The 17,144-nt window shown below is 47.3% G+C and overlaps 1 protein-coding gene across 7 annotated transcripts in view; it reads right to left on the reverse strand.

Moving 5' to 3' along the window:
- Positions 1–2,780: 2,780 nt before the first annotated feature.
- The window catches only part of esrrb (estrogen-related receptor beta), a gene marked incomplete at both ends in the record, with an annotated part of 47,248 nt that continues 32,884 nt past the window's right edge, over positions 2,781–17,144 (reverse strand). For all 7 annotated transcript variants that reach the window (XM_083683397.1, XM_083683396.1, XM_083683393.1 and 4 more), the window contains 2 exons: positions 2,781–3,025; positions 6,710–6,979. In XM_083683397.1, the coding sequence (XP_083539523.1) occupies positions 2,781–3,025; positions 6,710–6,979 (515 nt within the window). The remainder of the gene's footprint in view (positions 3,026–6,709; positions 6,980–17,144) is intronic.

Below are 17,144 nucleotides of genomic sequence, written 5' to 3' on the forward strand. Positions count from 1 at the left end.
TAAAGCATTAAAGGGGAGCTGACTGAATCTCTGGATTGTGTACGTTTTTCAATGGTTTTTCATTTGGACTACTACATAACGGTTTTTGTAAAGATTTTCTGCAAAACCATTTTGATTTTTGTATACTGCACTTGACCAAAAATATTTTAATCTACAGTAGAGCAAAGCAAATAAATAGTTCTGATATCTATTGTTGATTAGATACATTTAAAATATGCTAAAGGTGTTAAATTTTGCCCAACTCTTATTAAAAACATGCTTCCAGCATGGTTTCAGTCAGAATTGGTCCCTGCTGTATTGCACAACAGTAAAATAACTCAAGTTACATTGTCACCCTCTACAGTGGAGCCTGTTCAGTGGACAGCGGCTAGTTCAAGTTTTGATGATTAGGTGCTGGGGGTATGATGTCATCCTCCATTAAGTGGCCAATCGGGCTGCAGAAAAAGGAGGACTGCTGCCGGATTAGCGCTGGCCAATGATATCACAGCATAGTGGCGACCGTGGCTTTCGCAATGTCAGGGATTCCTTTGATCACAGTATCATATTGTGACAGCGCCACAATTTATCACATCACATAAACCACTTCAGTAGTATAAGCAACGTCCTCCCACCACATCCTCTCCCAAGGAGAACAACAGCAGCAGCAGCAGCATGAGTCTACAGTACTGGACTACAAATCCCATCAGGCACCGTGGAGGTCGACCTGAACACAGGGAGCGAAGGAGTCGGAGCAGCTCTTTGCATGAGATCTCACTATGCCACCGGAGACATCACACCTTGTACTGACACACCGCGGGGCTGTCGGTGCTACCATTTGAAACATGCTGACACTATGTAGTCTGCATCGCCACTTCACATGGCGTACCTTAGGGGAGGGGGGGGGGGGGGCGGGGGGGGTCATTTGCTGTGTTTAAAGATGCCTGCCTCCTGGGCTGCTGGGAGGGTGTGATACCACAGCTAGTGTGTCAACGTGGGGTCAAGCAGTGCTCTGTGTGTCTACTGTACTCCTGGAGAGAGGCAGAGGCAGAGGCAGAGGCAGAGGCAGAGGCAGAGGCAGAGGCAGAGGCAGGGGCAGAGGCAGGGGCAGAGACAGAGGCAGGGGCAGAGGCAGAGGCAGAGGCAGAGGCAGAGGCAGGGGCAGGGGCAGGGGCAGAGGCAGAGGCAGAGGCAGAGGCAGGGGCAGAGACAGAGGCAGAGGCAGAGGCAGAGGCAGAGGCAGAGGCAGAGACAGAGACAGAGACAGAGGCAGAGACAGAGACAGAGACAGAGGCAGAGGCAGGGGCAGAGGCAGGGGCAGAGACAGAGGCAGGGGCAGGGCAGGCAACAGCCTGGGTTAAAAATACACCCCAGCGTGAAGCGCCACCGATCCAGACCTGCACCTGCCGTTCACCTCCGATTGGACGGAGCTCCACAAAGGCAGCCGCCGCTATAAACAGACGAGTGGTTTCTAAAACGGTGAGAGCAGATGCTGGCCACCTTGCTCCCTGTGTGTGGGACGACTCCGCCACGGGCTTAAAGGACCCAGAATAGAGCGTTTGACATATGGGCCTCTGATTGTTTGAACATGGAATCTCCTGGACTTTTGCCACTCGGCATAAATCCTTTGATACCCCCCCCACCGCCCCCCGCCCCAAACCCCACTGATCATCTTTCACCCTGCCCAAATCAGGCCATTCGTTTAGTTGCCAGGAGGCAATTTCCATCGGCTTGAACAATGACCAAATATGGGGGAGGGGGGGGGGTTGAGAGTAACATCAACAACAACAACAATAACAACAACGTCAACAGAGGAGGAGTACTACAGTGCAACAGTGGAAGTGGGCGCCTCCCCGTTGGCGGGACACACTCACTCACACACGTGTGGGAGGGCATGGTCTTCTAGCGACAGCAGCATTGAGAAGGAGAGGAGATGAGAGGGACTAGGAGGTTAAACATGGCTGGCCCACGGCTCCCTTTATTGCTGAGTTACTACAGAATAACACGACGGACTACCTGGCTAATGCTAGTTTGGTTAAACACGTGACCAGTTTGTCTTCCTGTCCGGGACAGATCCACATCACGCGGCTCACTGCTCTGAAGAGGTATATTCAAGGACATTTAGATCAATAGAGCTCACATTTAGGTAACAGTTTTAGTACTTTCTTCTTCTTCTTTTTTTTTTTTTTTTGTTCCGAGGAGGACAATGAGAGAAAATGGCCGCCGGTTCACCAGACTTTGAACTGTACACTCAATCTTCCCATAATAAATATATACACATCCTGCTGGTAAAGTCCAGGAAGTAAAATGCCTGTTTGACAAGTGAGTCTGTTCATAGTGGTTGACACTTCTGTTGTCATCAGAACACATTATGAAGACTTCTAGATTCTGAGAGAAATATCTTGTTAATCAAGAACCTGCAATTATTCATTCGGAAGATATAGAGAGAGTGGGGATCCTTCTTCATATACAGTATGACCACAGACCATAAACAAAAACAAAAATTATTACTGTACATAGTATTTCTTATATATTTTAAATTAATCTGCATCATTTTATATTTATACTTATAACCAAGTTTTGCATTTGTTCTTATTTTTTTCAATGTCTTGGGGTCCGAGGGGGAGAGTCAGTTAGAGAGGTCAGTCTACATCCCGCCCTGTCACAGTCAGCAGGGTCTCCTGCTCTCCTCCTCTCCTGAGCCCCCCCATGTCCATGTCTCTCTACAAAGCTCTCCGCCGTCGCCGGGGGCCATCGCCGGGGGCCATCGCCGGGGCCATCGCCGGGGCAACCTGCTCCTCCAATCAGACCTTGGCCTCCAGCATCTCCAGGAAGAGTTTGTGCATGGGCACCTTGCCCTGCACCTTGATGCTGTAGAAGTGCTGCACGGCCTTGGTGGCTGTCTGGCGCAGCAGGGGCAGGGTCATGAGCAGCTTGCCTGCCCGCCGAGGGTCCTCCTGGTGATGGCTGCCTTCGTAGTCCTGCAGGGCCTCATGGAGGGCGTCCTGGAGCTTCTGAACTGCCTCCACATCCTCTATGTGCATGGAGTCTGCCAGGAGACACAGGGGGAGAGGTTGAGGGGGAGAGAGGGAGAGGTTGAGGGGAAGAGAGGGAGAGGTTGTTAATGAGAGAAGGCAGGGGGCTGTAGGTCTTTAACATAGTAGCTAGACACTGTGTCACTGCTTGAGAGAGGGGTTAAGGATTAATAAACATGATTATTTAACATCGAGAATACTGTCATCTTTAAAGATACATGAAAAAAACTAAAATGTAACCAATGGTTGATTTAGTACAATGAAAAATAAAACGTAAAATATAACACAACAACAAAATAGTACATGAACACAATATAGTGCATAATTCCAAAGCACTAGGAATTGAGAGAGGCTATTTTTGTACTGTCAGACAGTACAGTAGTAGTATATTTCACTCTAAATTAGACTAAAACACCTTTATGTACCACAATCAGTGCAGTCAGCTAAAGGAGACATCATCAGTATAACCCACACCTAGACAAGATAACGATGGAGCATAAAGGGAAACAAAAATAAAAAGATATTTCTTTGGCTAGTGGCCTGGGCTTGATTTTCATATGACCAATGAGACTGAAAATCAATGCAATCCTGCAGATTCTCGGGGCACACAATGGAATGAAGAGCAGCCAATCCCCACTGAATGAACTCCCATTAAACACCCCACTGTTCCAAAGGACAGCTCCCGAATAGATTGTTTTCTTATAAACACTCCATCGGGGAATTGGATGGCGTAAACTAGCTTCAATAAAAATAAAAAATAAAAAAAATACTTCCTTCACATTTCTATTAATTTCCTCCCTCTCTCCTCACAGAAACATGTGGAGCAAATAATGAGTCTAGGGGAAAGAAATACTCATATAAAAATATACGTTTTTCATGTATTAGATGATTATGCTATTATACTAGATGATTACGATATTACAATAAATAAATACAGAACAGCTGCTAGTTGAAAACCACACAGTAACTAACAGTTGATTACTAAACAGTACGTGAATATACATCTGAAAATGAGTAGACAGAAATGGTGTATAATGGAAATGGTCACTGAATATTGTTGCTAATGTAGTGTTACGTGGAGTAAAATTGAACAATCCTAAAGTCGGAAATGTAATATTGATGAAATTGCTGCACAAAATCTATTGATTTGTCAAGTTTAAATGTCTCCCTAATGCTGTCCTCCCTAATGAATGCAATATTCACTGAGAAATAACCAACAACTACTCACAGGAACCACAGATTACAGACACATCTAAACACAGCAGTGTAAGTAAAACAGCTATGTGTATCTTAGTGCCTCTGTAGCCCAGCTCTCCCCCCTGACCTCCTCCCAGCTCTCCCCCCTGACCTCCTCCCTGTCTCAGAGGAGGGCTGTCTCACTCTCAGCTGCCAGTTAGGAGAGGTTCTCTCTCATGTGCGTTGGTGTATTACACTGTTCACAGCTGCTCTTACTGTACGTGTAGAATGTTGTAACACTTTTTCATTCTCTCTCTCTCCCTCTCTCTCCCTCTCTCCCTCTCTCCCACCCCCCCCCCCTCTCTCTCTCTCTCCCTCTCCCCCACCCCTCCCTCCCTCCCTCTCTCTCTCTCTCTCCCAGGGGTAGACCGGGGCCATGGTTCTCTCAGTGGTTAACCAGTGTCTGGCACAGCAGAGGCGGCGTGTCATTGGCTGCCTGACTCGCCTCACCTTGGCGGTGCATATCTCACCACGCGGGACAATAAAAGGCAAAACAGATTTCAGACTTCGCCCCAAATTCATTGACTGGAACAACTGTATTCCCAAGACCTTGAGACATTTCTCACCCTGACGGTTTCAAATCCACAGCGGTAAAATGAAGTAGGTCGTTTTGGAAAGTGAATGGGGGCCTGGGAGGAGGGGATGAGAGGAGGGGATGAGAGGAGCAGAACAAAAGGGGAAACGGCCAGTAACTCAGGGAACGGATGATGTGACGCAAGCATTTCCTGCTTCCTCCTTGTGATATTCACATGTGTATTAATAGTCAGTGCTCTTGTTTAGCGTATTTTCCAACTGGACTGTATTTTCAAACTATCCCTGTATATGCATTGTAATAACAGGAAACTTATTATCGTGTGTGTGTGTGTGTGTGTGTGTGTGTGTGTGTGTGTGTGTGTGTGTGTGAATGCCTGTGCACATTTGTGATATTTTCACCATTAGACTGATCTGACCACAAGAATGAGTAAGTATGTGTGACAAAGGTCTGGGGGTGAAGTACAGCCATGAGAGAGAGTGAGAAAAAAAAGAGAGAGAGAGAGAGACAGAAAAGAAAGAGACCAGATGAGAGAAGAAGAGAGGAGGAGACAGAGGGAGAGAAAGCGTGCGGCATGTCGTCTTTGGAGGAGGGGATGGGCTTAAAAAAACAACTTTGAAGAAACAATTTCCTTGCAATCCATCAGAGAGCCCACGTCGATCCGATTGATAAACTGCTAATTACAAAATCAATCGCTATGAATTTTCACAGCTGTCAGACAGAGGGGCTCCCGGGAGAGTGATCTCACAGAGACCTTGTTCAAACGTTCCGGACGCCCCCTCCCCACCCTGACATCCCCCCTCCCTCCCTCAGCCCTTCCCTCACCCCCCCACCCCCCCACCTCCCAACAAAGCTCTGTCGTCTGAAAGCAAAAGCAAAGCTCACCATCAGCATTTTCATTTTTCAGCCAGACAAAAAAAAGAGAAAGCGGCCCGTGGACCAGCCAGGCATTGATCAGAGAGGGACAGACCCTGCCTTCTCAAAAGCAGCCTGTCGATATGAACGCGCTGTCTTCACATTGGAACAAATGAGGCCCATCACTCCCTGATACTCATTCCATTCGACTTAACACATTTTATTGACAGCCCCTGTGCTCCTAATGAAATGCTAAATTTATCTCCTGTGGCTGCCGCGCCCCGCAGCCACCGTCAGGGAGATAGAGAGAGGGATGGAGGAATACCACAACATGGAAGGCATTCAATTAAATGCTCAGTTCTCCTCCCCGACTCTCCGCTGCCCTAATCTCCCCTCCATATCTCTCTCTCATACTCCAAACTAAAGGTTACACTCAAAAACTCTCCAACTCACAACCGGACTGGATGTCATTTTGGGCACTGATACTGGTACAAAGCGTATTTCACATGTTTTACTGAAATATTTTACAAATATAATATTACTATGATTGCAATAAACAGTACAGAGTACAAATGATCTGCAATTGGAAGTAAGTATTCAGAGCAAAATTTTAGGTATTATTCTGTATTTGTACAGCATAGTTAAAGAATAATTTTACAGAATAAAAATGATCACAATAATTGTGGAATACGCGTAGTAGCAGAGAATAATCTGAGGGTGCCATTACTTTAGGAAAGAAAAACTTTAAAAACCGTAAATATATACACCTACAGTATATCAATTTAAAATAAATTGACTTTGAAATAGTTTTTGAGCCTCATAAAATGTGTACTTAAATGTGTATAAATTATTGATTTATTCATCATTATATTTGACAATTATTTTCCGATAATACGAACGAACGAACGAAAATATAATGGAGATAGAACAATCACACTGTGATGTTCTATTAAATAAAAGCCAAAATACATCACTCAAAACGGTAAATGATATTGTTTTTAAAGATTTAAATATTCAAATATCCAGCCGCTATGCAGTATGATTTATGATGACGTCACAGGCGGTGTTGTCCTACCTGAGTTGGCGAGGGCGATGGCCTTGAGGGTGACAAACTCCTCCTTCTCCACCTTGAGCTTCTTGTACTTGCGGACGAGCTGCAGGATGGAGACGTAGAGGTCGAGGAGGCCCGTGAGGCGCGAGTGCTCTTCGTCCATGATGTAGTCCTCCGCGTACACCAGCTCATCCTCGTAGGGCAGCGAGCGGAACACGATGCTCAGGATCAGGATCTCCATCCAGGCACTCTGCAGTAGACTCATCTGGTCTCCCAGCGACAAGGTGGAGAAGCCTGGGGAGGAGAGAAGGGAGGACGCCCGGTCAGAGGCTAACCTCCAGTCAAAATACCCAGCCTCTGGTTCTAAGCATTATGGACTCAACCTCAAATACTCTGGTGAAAATAGGAATGGGCTCTTTGTGTTCTCACTTTATTTATTTCACTTTAAAAAGAAGAAGTCTCTGAAATAAGAGGTGAACAACCACATGTAACCGAGGCACACGTCGTAGCAGATTTAAAATACTCTCCTTGTTGATTTGACACACAATAAAAGACCTCCATGACATCCTAAACCCACTTTGGAGGACTTGTCTCATGGACTGATCAGCAAACCAAACATGAGTGGTTCGGTTTCACCCCGGCTACTAGAATACATGCCGCGAAAAATGCTAACAGGGGGGTGTTTAATTTTAAATGCCCTGTGGAAGGTCTTCTGTGGGACGGGTGTCGCAGCAGTCGAGTAGGCTTTACTGTAAGTGAAGACAGTAAATCGGTGCAAAGGTCCGGGAGACACAAAGCCGTGTGCTCACCCCTTGTTTCCTGTCACACTGCTATTGGTGAGAGGGGGATTAGCAGTGAGACACATCCCCATTGGAGGGGTCGAGGACGTGACACACACTCAGCACTGCTCTGTGTGAGGGGGGGGGGCGGGGGGGCGGTGATGAAATCACACACACACACACACACACACACACACACACACACACACACACACACACACACACACACACACACACAAGGGGTCACGTAGGTCAACCCTGCCCTAAAGGCCTGCTTAAATCCTGTCCCCGTTCCTGACAAACAGCAGCTGGATGAGCTGAAATTGGCGGGGTCATATAAAACCACTGTAATTTCCCCTTCAAACAGAAGCGCCGCTACCTCCACGTACGCTGAGAATGGAAATTAAAAAAACATACAAGCCAGATCCCTCTGAAGATGAGGTGAGAGAATTCAAACAAATTAAAAGGAGGGGGGGGAGGGGGGGAGGGAGGGAGGGAGGGAGGGGGGGGATCTGGGCAGAGGAGAGGAACAGATAGCCATCTCATCCCTTTTCCCCCCTTACTCCCCTTCAGCTGTCAATAAACTCTGTGCGGCCCCCCTCCTCTCCCCCCTGTACGCTGCCCAGGCTCGGTGTGCCCACGGGCGGCCCATTCTGACAGCATATTAGCCCCCTCACAGCGTCCCCTGATTAAAATGATTGCTTTTACAAGTTTGCTGTTGCAATGCTATCTGGCCCGGGCGTGATTAAGAGGCGATAGATTACAGTATTGACCAGGCCGCTCACCACACCTCCTCTTGCTGTTTTCTCTTAAATATAAATGATCTCATTGAGGCACAGTCACAGGGTGATGTTTATCTCCCCGGCCCTGACACTATGTGGACACACACACACACACACACACACACACACACACACACACACACACACGCACACACACACACACACACACCTGGGTTTAGAGGAAGAGAGGGTTAGAGAGAGAGAGGAATAGAGAGAGGGGCCGGGGGAGAGAATGTGTGTGTGTTTGTGAGAGAGAGAGAGAGAGAGAGAGAGAGAGAGAGAGGGAGAGAGAGAGAGAGGGAGAGAGAGAGAGAGGGAAAGAGAAAGAAAAGGGGGGTACCTGAGTGTTCAATTTCCCTTATCGTAGTGATGACCACAGGAGGGGAAGAGCTGGAGGATACATTAATTAACAGATTACGATCGGAATGTGAGGGCCTTCACAATGTGAAGGGGAATCAATAGTCAGTGGAACGGAGGGGTCTGATCAAACAGAGGAGGAGGTTGCTGGGCTGGCCAGGGTGGCAGAGGGATCTACCAGGGCCTTCCGACAGGACCGGCCCCGACCCCAACCCCGAAACGCCAGGCCAACCCACACCGCTAAACTGCCACGGAAACGACAACGTGACAGTCAACAACGACGTGATGGTGTATAGGAGGAGGGGGGGGGGGGGGGGGGGGGGCGTACGCCTGTTAGAGCCGGTGCCTCGGCTATTACAACTTCCGAATGCATTCCAAATCTTCCGTTGTGTAATTTCCCTGTCTGTCTGCGGCGATGGCGTACTTTGCCATTAAGGCAGACAGGCTCTGGAATGACCGTGAGAAAATTGTTATGCAAGCGTGGACACGCCGCGGCTCGATTGCTGCATCATGTTGGCGTTGCAATCACAGAGCGAGGGCTCTGCGTACCCTTTTAATGCCCGGGTGGATCCAACCGTGACAAAAACGCTGGCCCCCAATGTGACAGCCCACGCGAAAGGCCTGCTTCGGGTTTGTATGAAAGAATGCGGAATCTCTCTGATACAACAGACACCTCTCAGCCGTATGCACACGTTGAGCCCGGCAGTCTACAATTACGTTTGACGCTAAAAGTCCTTGAATTTAATCCACTGTTGTGAGATGGAGAGGCGGTGTGTCCACCCCCCCCCCCCCCCCCCCGCCTCCCCCACCCCCCCCCTCTTGCTCTGTCTCTCTCTTCAGGGCCTAAATTATCGCTCCAAATGGGATCTCGTGTCGTTGCCTTGCCTTTTTCCACTCAATTTAATGGAGTAATGAAGTGACTCCCCGACTCCGCGGGTCACGCGGTGCTCCGGCCGCGCGGCGCTCTGAAGGCGGCCCGGTTAAGTGCCGTCGGAGTGGGTGATTTCCTCTAATGAAATATCAATATTTACATCTTCATTTCCAGCCCACTGCCTTGGTGGGGTTTGACCAAACATGACACAATATTGACCAGATCTGAAAGGCCTGTCTGCACGCTTGAGGGCTCTTTTCCTCACGGTTGCTGAGTGCCCTGGTTGCATTCGCTCTGATTTGCTTCTGGGCTCCGTAATGGAGGGCAATAGAAAAAATAGATTTTTTCTTTTTTTTGTTCCATTTGAATAAGAATGGGGAGTTGCGATGTTAGCGGAGCATCGTGTCTTTTAAAGCAATGTGATTATAAATTTGGACAGGAATTCTGCCATTACAGTATAGAGTATGAGAGCGGTATCTCTTTACATGTGGACAAGCAGTACTGGATATACATGTCATGTGGACGGGCTGCGCTGTCCTCCAAGCTGCTGACAGAGGCAGGTCATGACAGCTCCGTCACACTGGTTACACCGTGACAGACGTGTGGTCAGTGGGCGTGGACTATGGGGCAGGTAAACCTGTACAGTACCACTATGGGGCAGGTAAACCTGACCAGTACCACTATGGGGCAGGTAAACCTGTACAGTACCACGAGGGAACACACCCGCACTGAAGAACACACACACATTCTGATCAGGACAGTCAAACCCATTCAGCGTTCCTTCGCTGAGTTCCTACAGTGAGTCTTGTCCTTGGCACAGTATAAAACCTAACCAGTTGGTTGCTTGTGTTTATGGAGCTCAATAAATGTTGCTACTTTAATCAGATTGGACAACATGGACAGGCTTGGCTGTCCACTGGAGACATATTTCATGCCTGCTGAATCAAGAAGAAAGCTCGCTTTGGCTGATAAAAGCAAATCTGCAGCGGCTCTGCATTCCACCGCCATAACCAACCGTTTATGAATAAAACGCATACAGTGAGAGTCACAAAAATGTGTTGGTTTTTTTTTACAGACAGTTCATTGACTGGTTATTTCCTTCCTCTATGTGACGGCAGCATGACGGCAACCTCTGTGATCAAAGCTCAAACCCGAGAATTTTAAAGCGATCATATGCCTAATGACTCATAGCTTGCTGTCTAGAATAGAACTGAAAGCAAGGCCAATTGGGGAGCTCAGATCCACATCCTTGTTTACCTCCCAAAAGTCCTTATGAGACAGAGAGGGGGGGGGCAGACCACACCCACGCCTGGCCGGCTGGGCCCGCCCCATCCTCAGATTAATCAGAGCAGTGTTTCATCTGCCACAGCAGAGGACAGCCCCAAAATGAAATGCTGGAGATTTCTGTTGAGCGGGAGTTCATATTCTATTAATTTATTATTGTTTCCTTCTCCCCGAGGGCCATTAGCGCAGGTCATAAAAAGAGATGTAATTACGAGGCATGGTCCCCCCCCCCAGCCCCCCCCCAGCCCCCTCGTATTTCACTCTCAATCAGACGACTGAACAGACAGAGAGAGGGAGAGGGGGAGAGAGGGGGGGAGAGAGAGAGAGAGAGAAAGATAGAAGAGAGAGAGCTGGGGGGGAAAAGAGAGAGAGAGAGAGAGAGAGAGAGAGAGAGAGAGAGAGAGAGAGAGAGAGAGAGAGAGAGAGAGGGAGAAAGAGATACATAATACAGGAGGAGATATGAGGGACAAGGGAGAGGAATAGAGGAAGAGAGAGAGGGAGAGAGGGAGAGAGAGAGAGAGAGATAGGGCGAGGAAAGGAGAGGGAGAGAGAGTAATACTGGCTGGACAGGGGCAGATCTATCATGGCCAGTTATCAGAAGGACAAGCAGGCCCTGAAGACTTGTGCCCAGCAGCAATCTCACCTCAGCCAAGTCAAGTGCTCTCCAGGCTCCAGTTTTAGCTGGCCTGGCCCTAAAAGGACCCCTGAGGTTCAGCTCATCCTCTTCTGCTCTGTATTCAACTGGATGAACGTGTCCCGATGTCATGAATCAAAGATTTTATTTCAAAGATTTGATATTATACCTAAGAAATGATTTCGTAATATCCTCTCAAAAATAAATAATTATCCATATTGCAAGACATTTCGGATTTTAGAAAACTATACATTACATTGGCAGCATGGCTTTATGCTACATAGACTACAAAGCTGTGTGGTCATTCTGGTTTGAATGTTCAGTATGTCTTTGTGTGTGTGTGTGTGTGTGTGTGTGTGTGTGTGTGTGTGTGCGTGCGTAACTGCTTGCATGCCCATCTGTGTGTGTGTGTGTGTGTGTGTGTGTGTGTGTGGATGTAACGTGCAGCTGTCGACCATGATTCTTCCTGAATTTACATGACAGCGTCAGGAGGACCCAATCAATAGCTTCTTGGTAGTAAATTGCTGTGCTTGACATAAATAATTTGACCTGAGCCCCAGCCACACAAACAACAGAGGCAGCCCAGCTCAGCTCAGCTCAGCCCAGCTCAGCCGCTGCCAGCCGTCACTGGACACAGATCTCACCACACATTTCATACACAAGACTCTCATATATTGGGTGTTAAATAAAAATAATAAAAACATATTTCTTGACACTGCGAATTTAACAGAAACAAATGCTTTTACACTGTAGCCACACGTAGCCGGATCAAAGACATTTAATCCTCTGTGTTTTCCAGCCTGAAGAACTGCGACAAAAAAGCACTTCACCGCTCACTTTTTAGGACAGCTAGATATCTCTACTTTTTTTTTTTTTTTTTGTTAAATATATTTTTAGGGCATTTCTGCTTTATTGGGACAGAGATAGTAGAGATTGACAGGAAGGATGGGTGAGAGAGAGAGAGAGAGAGAGAGAGAGAGGAGGGATGACATGCAGGATATGTCGATGGCCAGAATCGAACCAGGGACCTTGCGATGATACGGTATGCGCCTTAGTGTGCTACGCCACTGAGCGCCCCCCTGTCTCTGCTTTTAACACGATAACTGAGCCATTACCCCATGGTAAGTAGCTGGGAATGGGTGATCTGACCAATGGCCTGTGAACGCTGTGCGGTTGTATAATGTTAAATACAGTAATCCCCTTGTTTTAATCTGCGCCCCCTGACCTTGTGAACCCGGCCCTGGAGTATTTAGTTGTCCCCAGGGTCTCACGGCCCGCATTTGACGTTATATATCTCTCTGTTTAGCCCAAAGACCAGGAAGAATCTGACTTTAATCATTCACATAATTACACGTAATTTATTATCTGCTGCCAACCACCAACACTGCTTAATGAGGGACAGCCAGCGCGACGCTGCCAATGTCTTAAAGGCACATCTCTCTAAATAATGTCCTCATCACAAAGTACAAATGCTCCACCCTGGCTTCAATACTGAGCCGTTTGGATTTATCTAACAACAAAATGTACAATGCACTCACACACGATGTGATGCTAGGCTCGCTGGTACCCGCTCGTACATCACGGTAACTGAACAAAAGCCTCCCCCTGTCCCTCTCCCTGCTATCCCCCCTGTCCCTCTCCCTGCTACCCCCCCTGTCCCTCTCCCTGCTACCCCCCCTGTCCCTCTCCCTGCTAGCCCCCCTGTCCCTCTCCCTGCCTGGCTGGCAGATGTCCCTTCCTTCCCTGCCCCTACACACCCCTGCTTGCTTGCCTGTCTACGATACGCCCACATCTCAATCTCCCACTCCACGCTCACTCAGGGGTTCAGGCCTCAGCATCCACCTGATTGCTCAATCTATCTTTATCTCCTGTGTTGAGGCCTACGTCAGAGGGTAAATTGAATATACTAAGAGTCTGTCTGTTGGTGTCTATATTTAATAAAGTGCACTGATGAGGTGCTGATTTATTGCCCGGCAGTATTCACACTCTATTACAAGGAGATTACGCAGCTTGAGTGGGATCAGCCTGGCAACACAGTAAGTAGATTTCAGAATTTAATGGCAAAGAGAAAACAGGAACCCAGAGGGGGCAGGAGGGAGGAGGGAGGGAGAAGGAGGAGGAGGAGGAGGAGGAGGAGGAGGAGAAGAAGGGGGGAGTGTTTGGTGCTGACACAAACACAACATACAAGAGGCGTGATCTCTCGTAAACATCATTACTCCCTTCCCCGCTAAGACGTAAACACACAGCTACACGGCCCACAGAGTCTAGAGCTGTACTGACGAGCTGGAATTAAGATTTAAACTGAGATTACGGATGTTCCCCAAAGACTGCTAATAAATAAAACACAAACGATGGCAGTTCATTAGGTTATTTGGGTCTAAATGCAATGCAAACATTTGCAACAGCATTCCAAAAAAAAGAAGAGAGAATGACATCTAGGGTTTTGTCTATAGAATAATGAAATAAGAAAACGTCTAATCAAATTGGAAAAAAGAATTGTTCCATGAAATGTCATCCTCCGTATATAACACTAGGATAATGGTGTGTGTTATATCCCCATCGAAAAATCTATCAATCAGGGTCTGTGTCCGTGGACTATTGAGACAAACAGCAGCAGGAGAACATCCAGCATGTGGAACAGTTCACTCAATGAACCCAGCACGTCACGCCACAGAATTCCCAGCTGAAAGCATTCCGACCCTGGAAGCAGAATGGGAGGTCTGGCAGCAGGTGACAAACGTCTGGCTGGTCTAACAATGAGAGCCTCTTGCACAAGCAGCATGCATGGAAGATTCCGCATGGGGGCACATGACATTCACACAGTGGCTGGGCAAAGAGGTGGATGGGGTCGCAGGTTAGGTTCCGGGGGGCTAAGTACACCCCCCCCCCCCCCCAGCCCCCCAGCCCCCACCCTCACCCATGACCCCTACGACTGCCTTAAAGTTGGGTAGAAATGCTGAGGAGACACCCACGCAGGTCACAGCATGTGGACACTGTCAGTATACTTAGTCCTCCCTTAAACCACTTGGACAGAGTGACATGCAGCTTGGGGGTGTTGGAGGACAGCTATGTGTGTCAAAGGTTGTTAGCACCTTAGGAGCAACAAGCCATCTGTCATCGTCCCCCTACAACTGGCCTTAATGGCCGTCCCCCCCCCCGTCGCGCTGCAGCCATATTAGCCTCCGCCGGTACTCCAGCGCTATTTGGAGCAATGACGAGAGCATCCCAAGCCTTAAAATGATGAGCAATTAATCAGAGGCTAATTTAGACAGCAAGCCCGTCGTTACAGGAGCTTACACTCAAGAGCTGCAGACAACAAACATTTGTAACAGACACCTGAAACGGCTGTGTCTTGAATGATACCGAGCAGTTGGAAAGATCCGGATTTTATTGTGGCTATTCCAAACGGTGAATGGACAAGGCGGGAGATAAGACAATGATATCATTTACAGAACTTAATGGTCCAGCATCCACCGTTCCTCAACGACCCTCAGATTAGAACCGGATGGGGCTTCTCCGCTGCGAACGGCTGCCCTTTTAAAACACTTTTTGCCCAAATGTTAGCTGAGAAAAAGGGGCAATGAAAAATCAATTGGGACAACTTAAGTGCCAATTTCCTTGACGTCTAAATTGTTACCTTTGGACTTTGGTCATGGCCCCTTTGTCAATGTCCTAATCAATGTAGCCCACTTCATAATGAACTGTTAATCTTTTTAATTCCATTGCCAGAGGCAAAAAAATCTATCAGAATGCAATCAGCAGTTTTTTCCTTCTCTTTTCTCTTCCCTCCCAGAGTGGGTAAAGGGGGGGGGGGGGGGTGGAGGGGGGGGGGGATATGGTGGTTGAGCTGAGCTCTGTGTGGTAGACTGCCCTGGGGTACCATTGTTGCATGCAGTGTTAGTCCATGGAGTCTCGGTCAGCCAGTGAACCATCTCTGATCAGGTTCAGCCATGTACAACTCAATTATGCAGCCATTTCATGGCCCGAGTGAAACAGGGAATCTCCTAATACGGAACTAACCACAAGGGGAACAGGGTATCTTATCAGCTACAGGATCATTCTCTGTCTTGGTTCGGATTTGTTGATTTTATAACCACTTTTTGGATAGTCAGTTATACAGGAGACTACAATAGAAATGCAATAGATATTAGATAGAAGTGTGTGTGTGTGTGTGTGTGTGTATGTATGTGTGTGTGTGTGTGTGTGTGTGTGTGTGTGTGTGTGTGTGTGTGTGTGTCTGTATGTGTGTGTGTGTGTGTGTGTGTGTGTGTCTGTGTATGTATGTGTGTGTGTGTGTGTGTGTGTGTGTGTGTGTGTGTGTGTGTGTGTGTGTGTGTGTGTATGTGTGTGTGTGTGTGTGTGTGTGTGTGTGTGTGTGTGTGTGTGTGTGTGTTACTTCTCGTCATCTCCCTGTCGCTTGTTTGGCATTCCTGGCGACAGTTTGCCGAGCACTTCCTCCCTCTTTAACTGCCAGACACTGAAGCTTAGGCTTTGGGTTAAATGACCATCATGGAGTCATTCAGAATGACAAGTGTTTTGTCAGACCATCTCTGGCAAATCCAATTAAGATTATTAATCTATCTACTGTACAATGTGTGTTATGGTAATCTCATTAAGAGAGCACTTAAAAGCTTTAACATACAGAGCACTCCAGCTAGAGCACATATTTACTGTATTGAGACATGCAGTAGCTAAATATGATGTGCTCCAGGGCGTGTGTTAATAAGATTATCATTCCATACAGTTGAAAATAGAATGTAATAGAGTTTAATAGAGTTTAATAGAGTTTAATAGGGACCAAGCAAATCAATAAACATTCTCATGAACACTTTGACATTCATCAATGGAACTGAGTTGATTTGAGCAATATTATATTGATATTATTACAGGTTTTTCTTCAATGCTAGTACCTACTAAAACCCCTGCAGTTAGACTACCTTGTAGGACAACGGCAAGGGGCTTCTCTGTATTTGTCTGTGTATTCTAACCAGCCAGAATTAAGTGTGTGTGTGTGTCAGTGTGTGTGTGTCACTGTGTGTGTGTGTCAGTGTGTGTGTGTGTGTGTGTGTATGTGTGTCAGTGTGTGTGTGTGTCACTGTGTCTGGTGTGTGTGTGTGTGTGTGGGGGGGGGGGGGGGGGTGCGTGCGTGCAGTTTCTTGGGTTTGGGTCAAGTAGTTGGGACTGTGTCGCTGGGTCATTTCCTGATCCACTCTTCAGTAAGCTCCTTGGTTAAACTCTCCCCCTGCTGACAATGCACAGGAGGACTGGTAGTGTGCCTACAGTTAGGAAGTGGAGTGGAGAGAGGAGGAGGGGGGTTCATATCCATCCCTAATCTCCTTACTAGATCTGAACCTGATTAACCCCCCTTTCCCAGAAATACAGTAACACCTTTCCACGTACTGTATATTAGGGGTTAGGGGTCAATTCTAGTTAAATTAAGTCAATCCATCCTTGTTAGGGTTGCAAACGATGGGAATGTTCCTGGTCAATTTCAAAACCGCCCTGGAAGCGTTCCTAACACTGGTAATTTGCCGGACTTTGAGGAATTATCAATGCATCGTCTGAAATGTTTGTACAGTTGAATCAGGATTTTTCTCCAATGATCTACACAGCCTACTGGATAGTCCCAATGCAAAATAAAAATGTTCAGACATTTCCGAGATTATTTAGAAATAAAAAAACGTGAATTTTGCAAAACTAATTCCTCGTCAAAAATAAAATGGCACCCCCTGATTCTTGTATCGGAATTTTC

Source organism: Argentina silus (assembly GCF_951799395.1).
Source record: "Argentina silus genome assembly, chromosome: 13".
In the NCBI taxonomy this organism is placed as follows: Eukaryota; Metazoa; Chordata; class Actinopteri; order Argentiniformes; family Argentinidae; genus Argentina; species Argentina silus.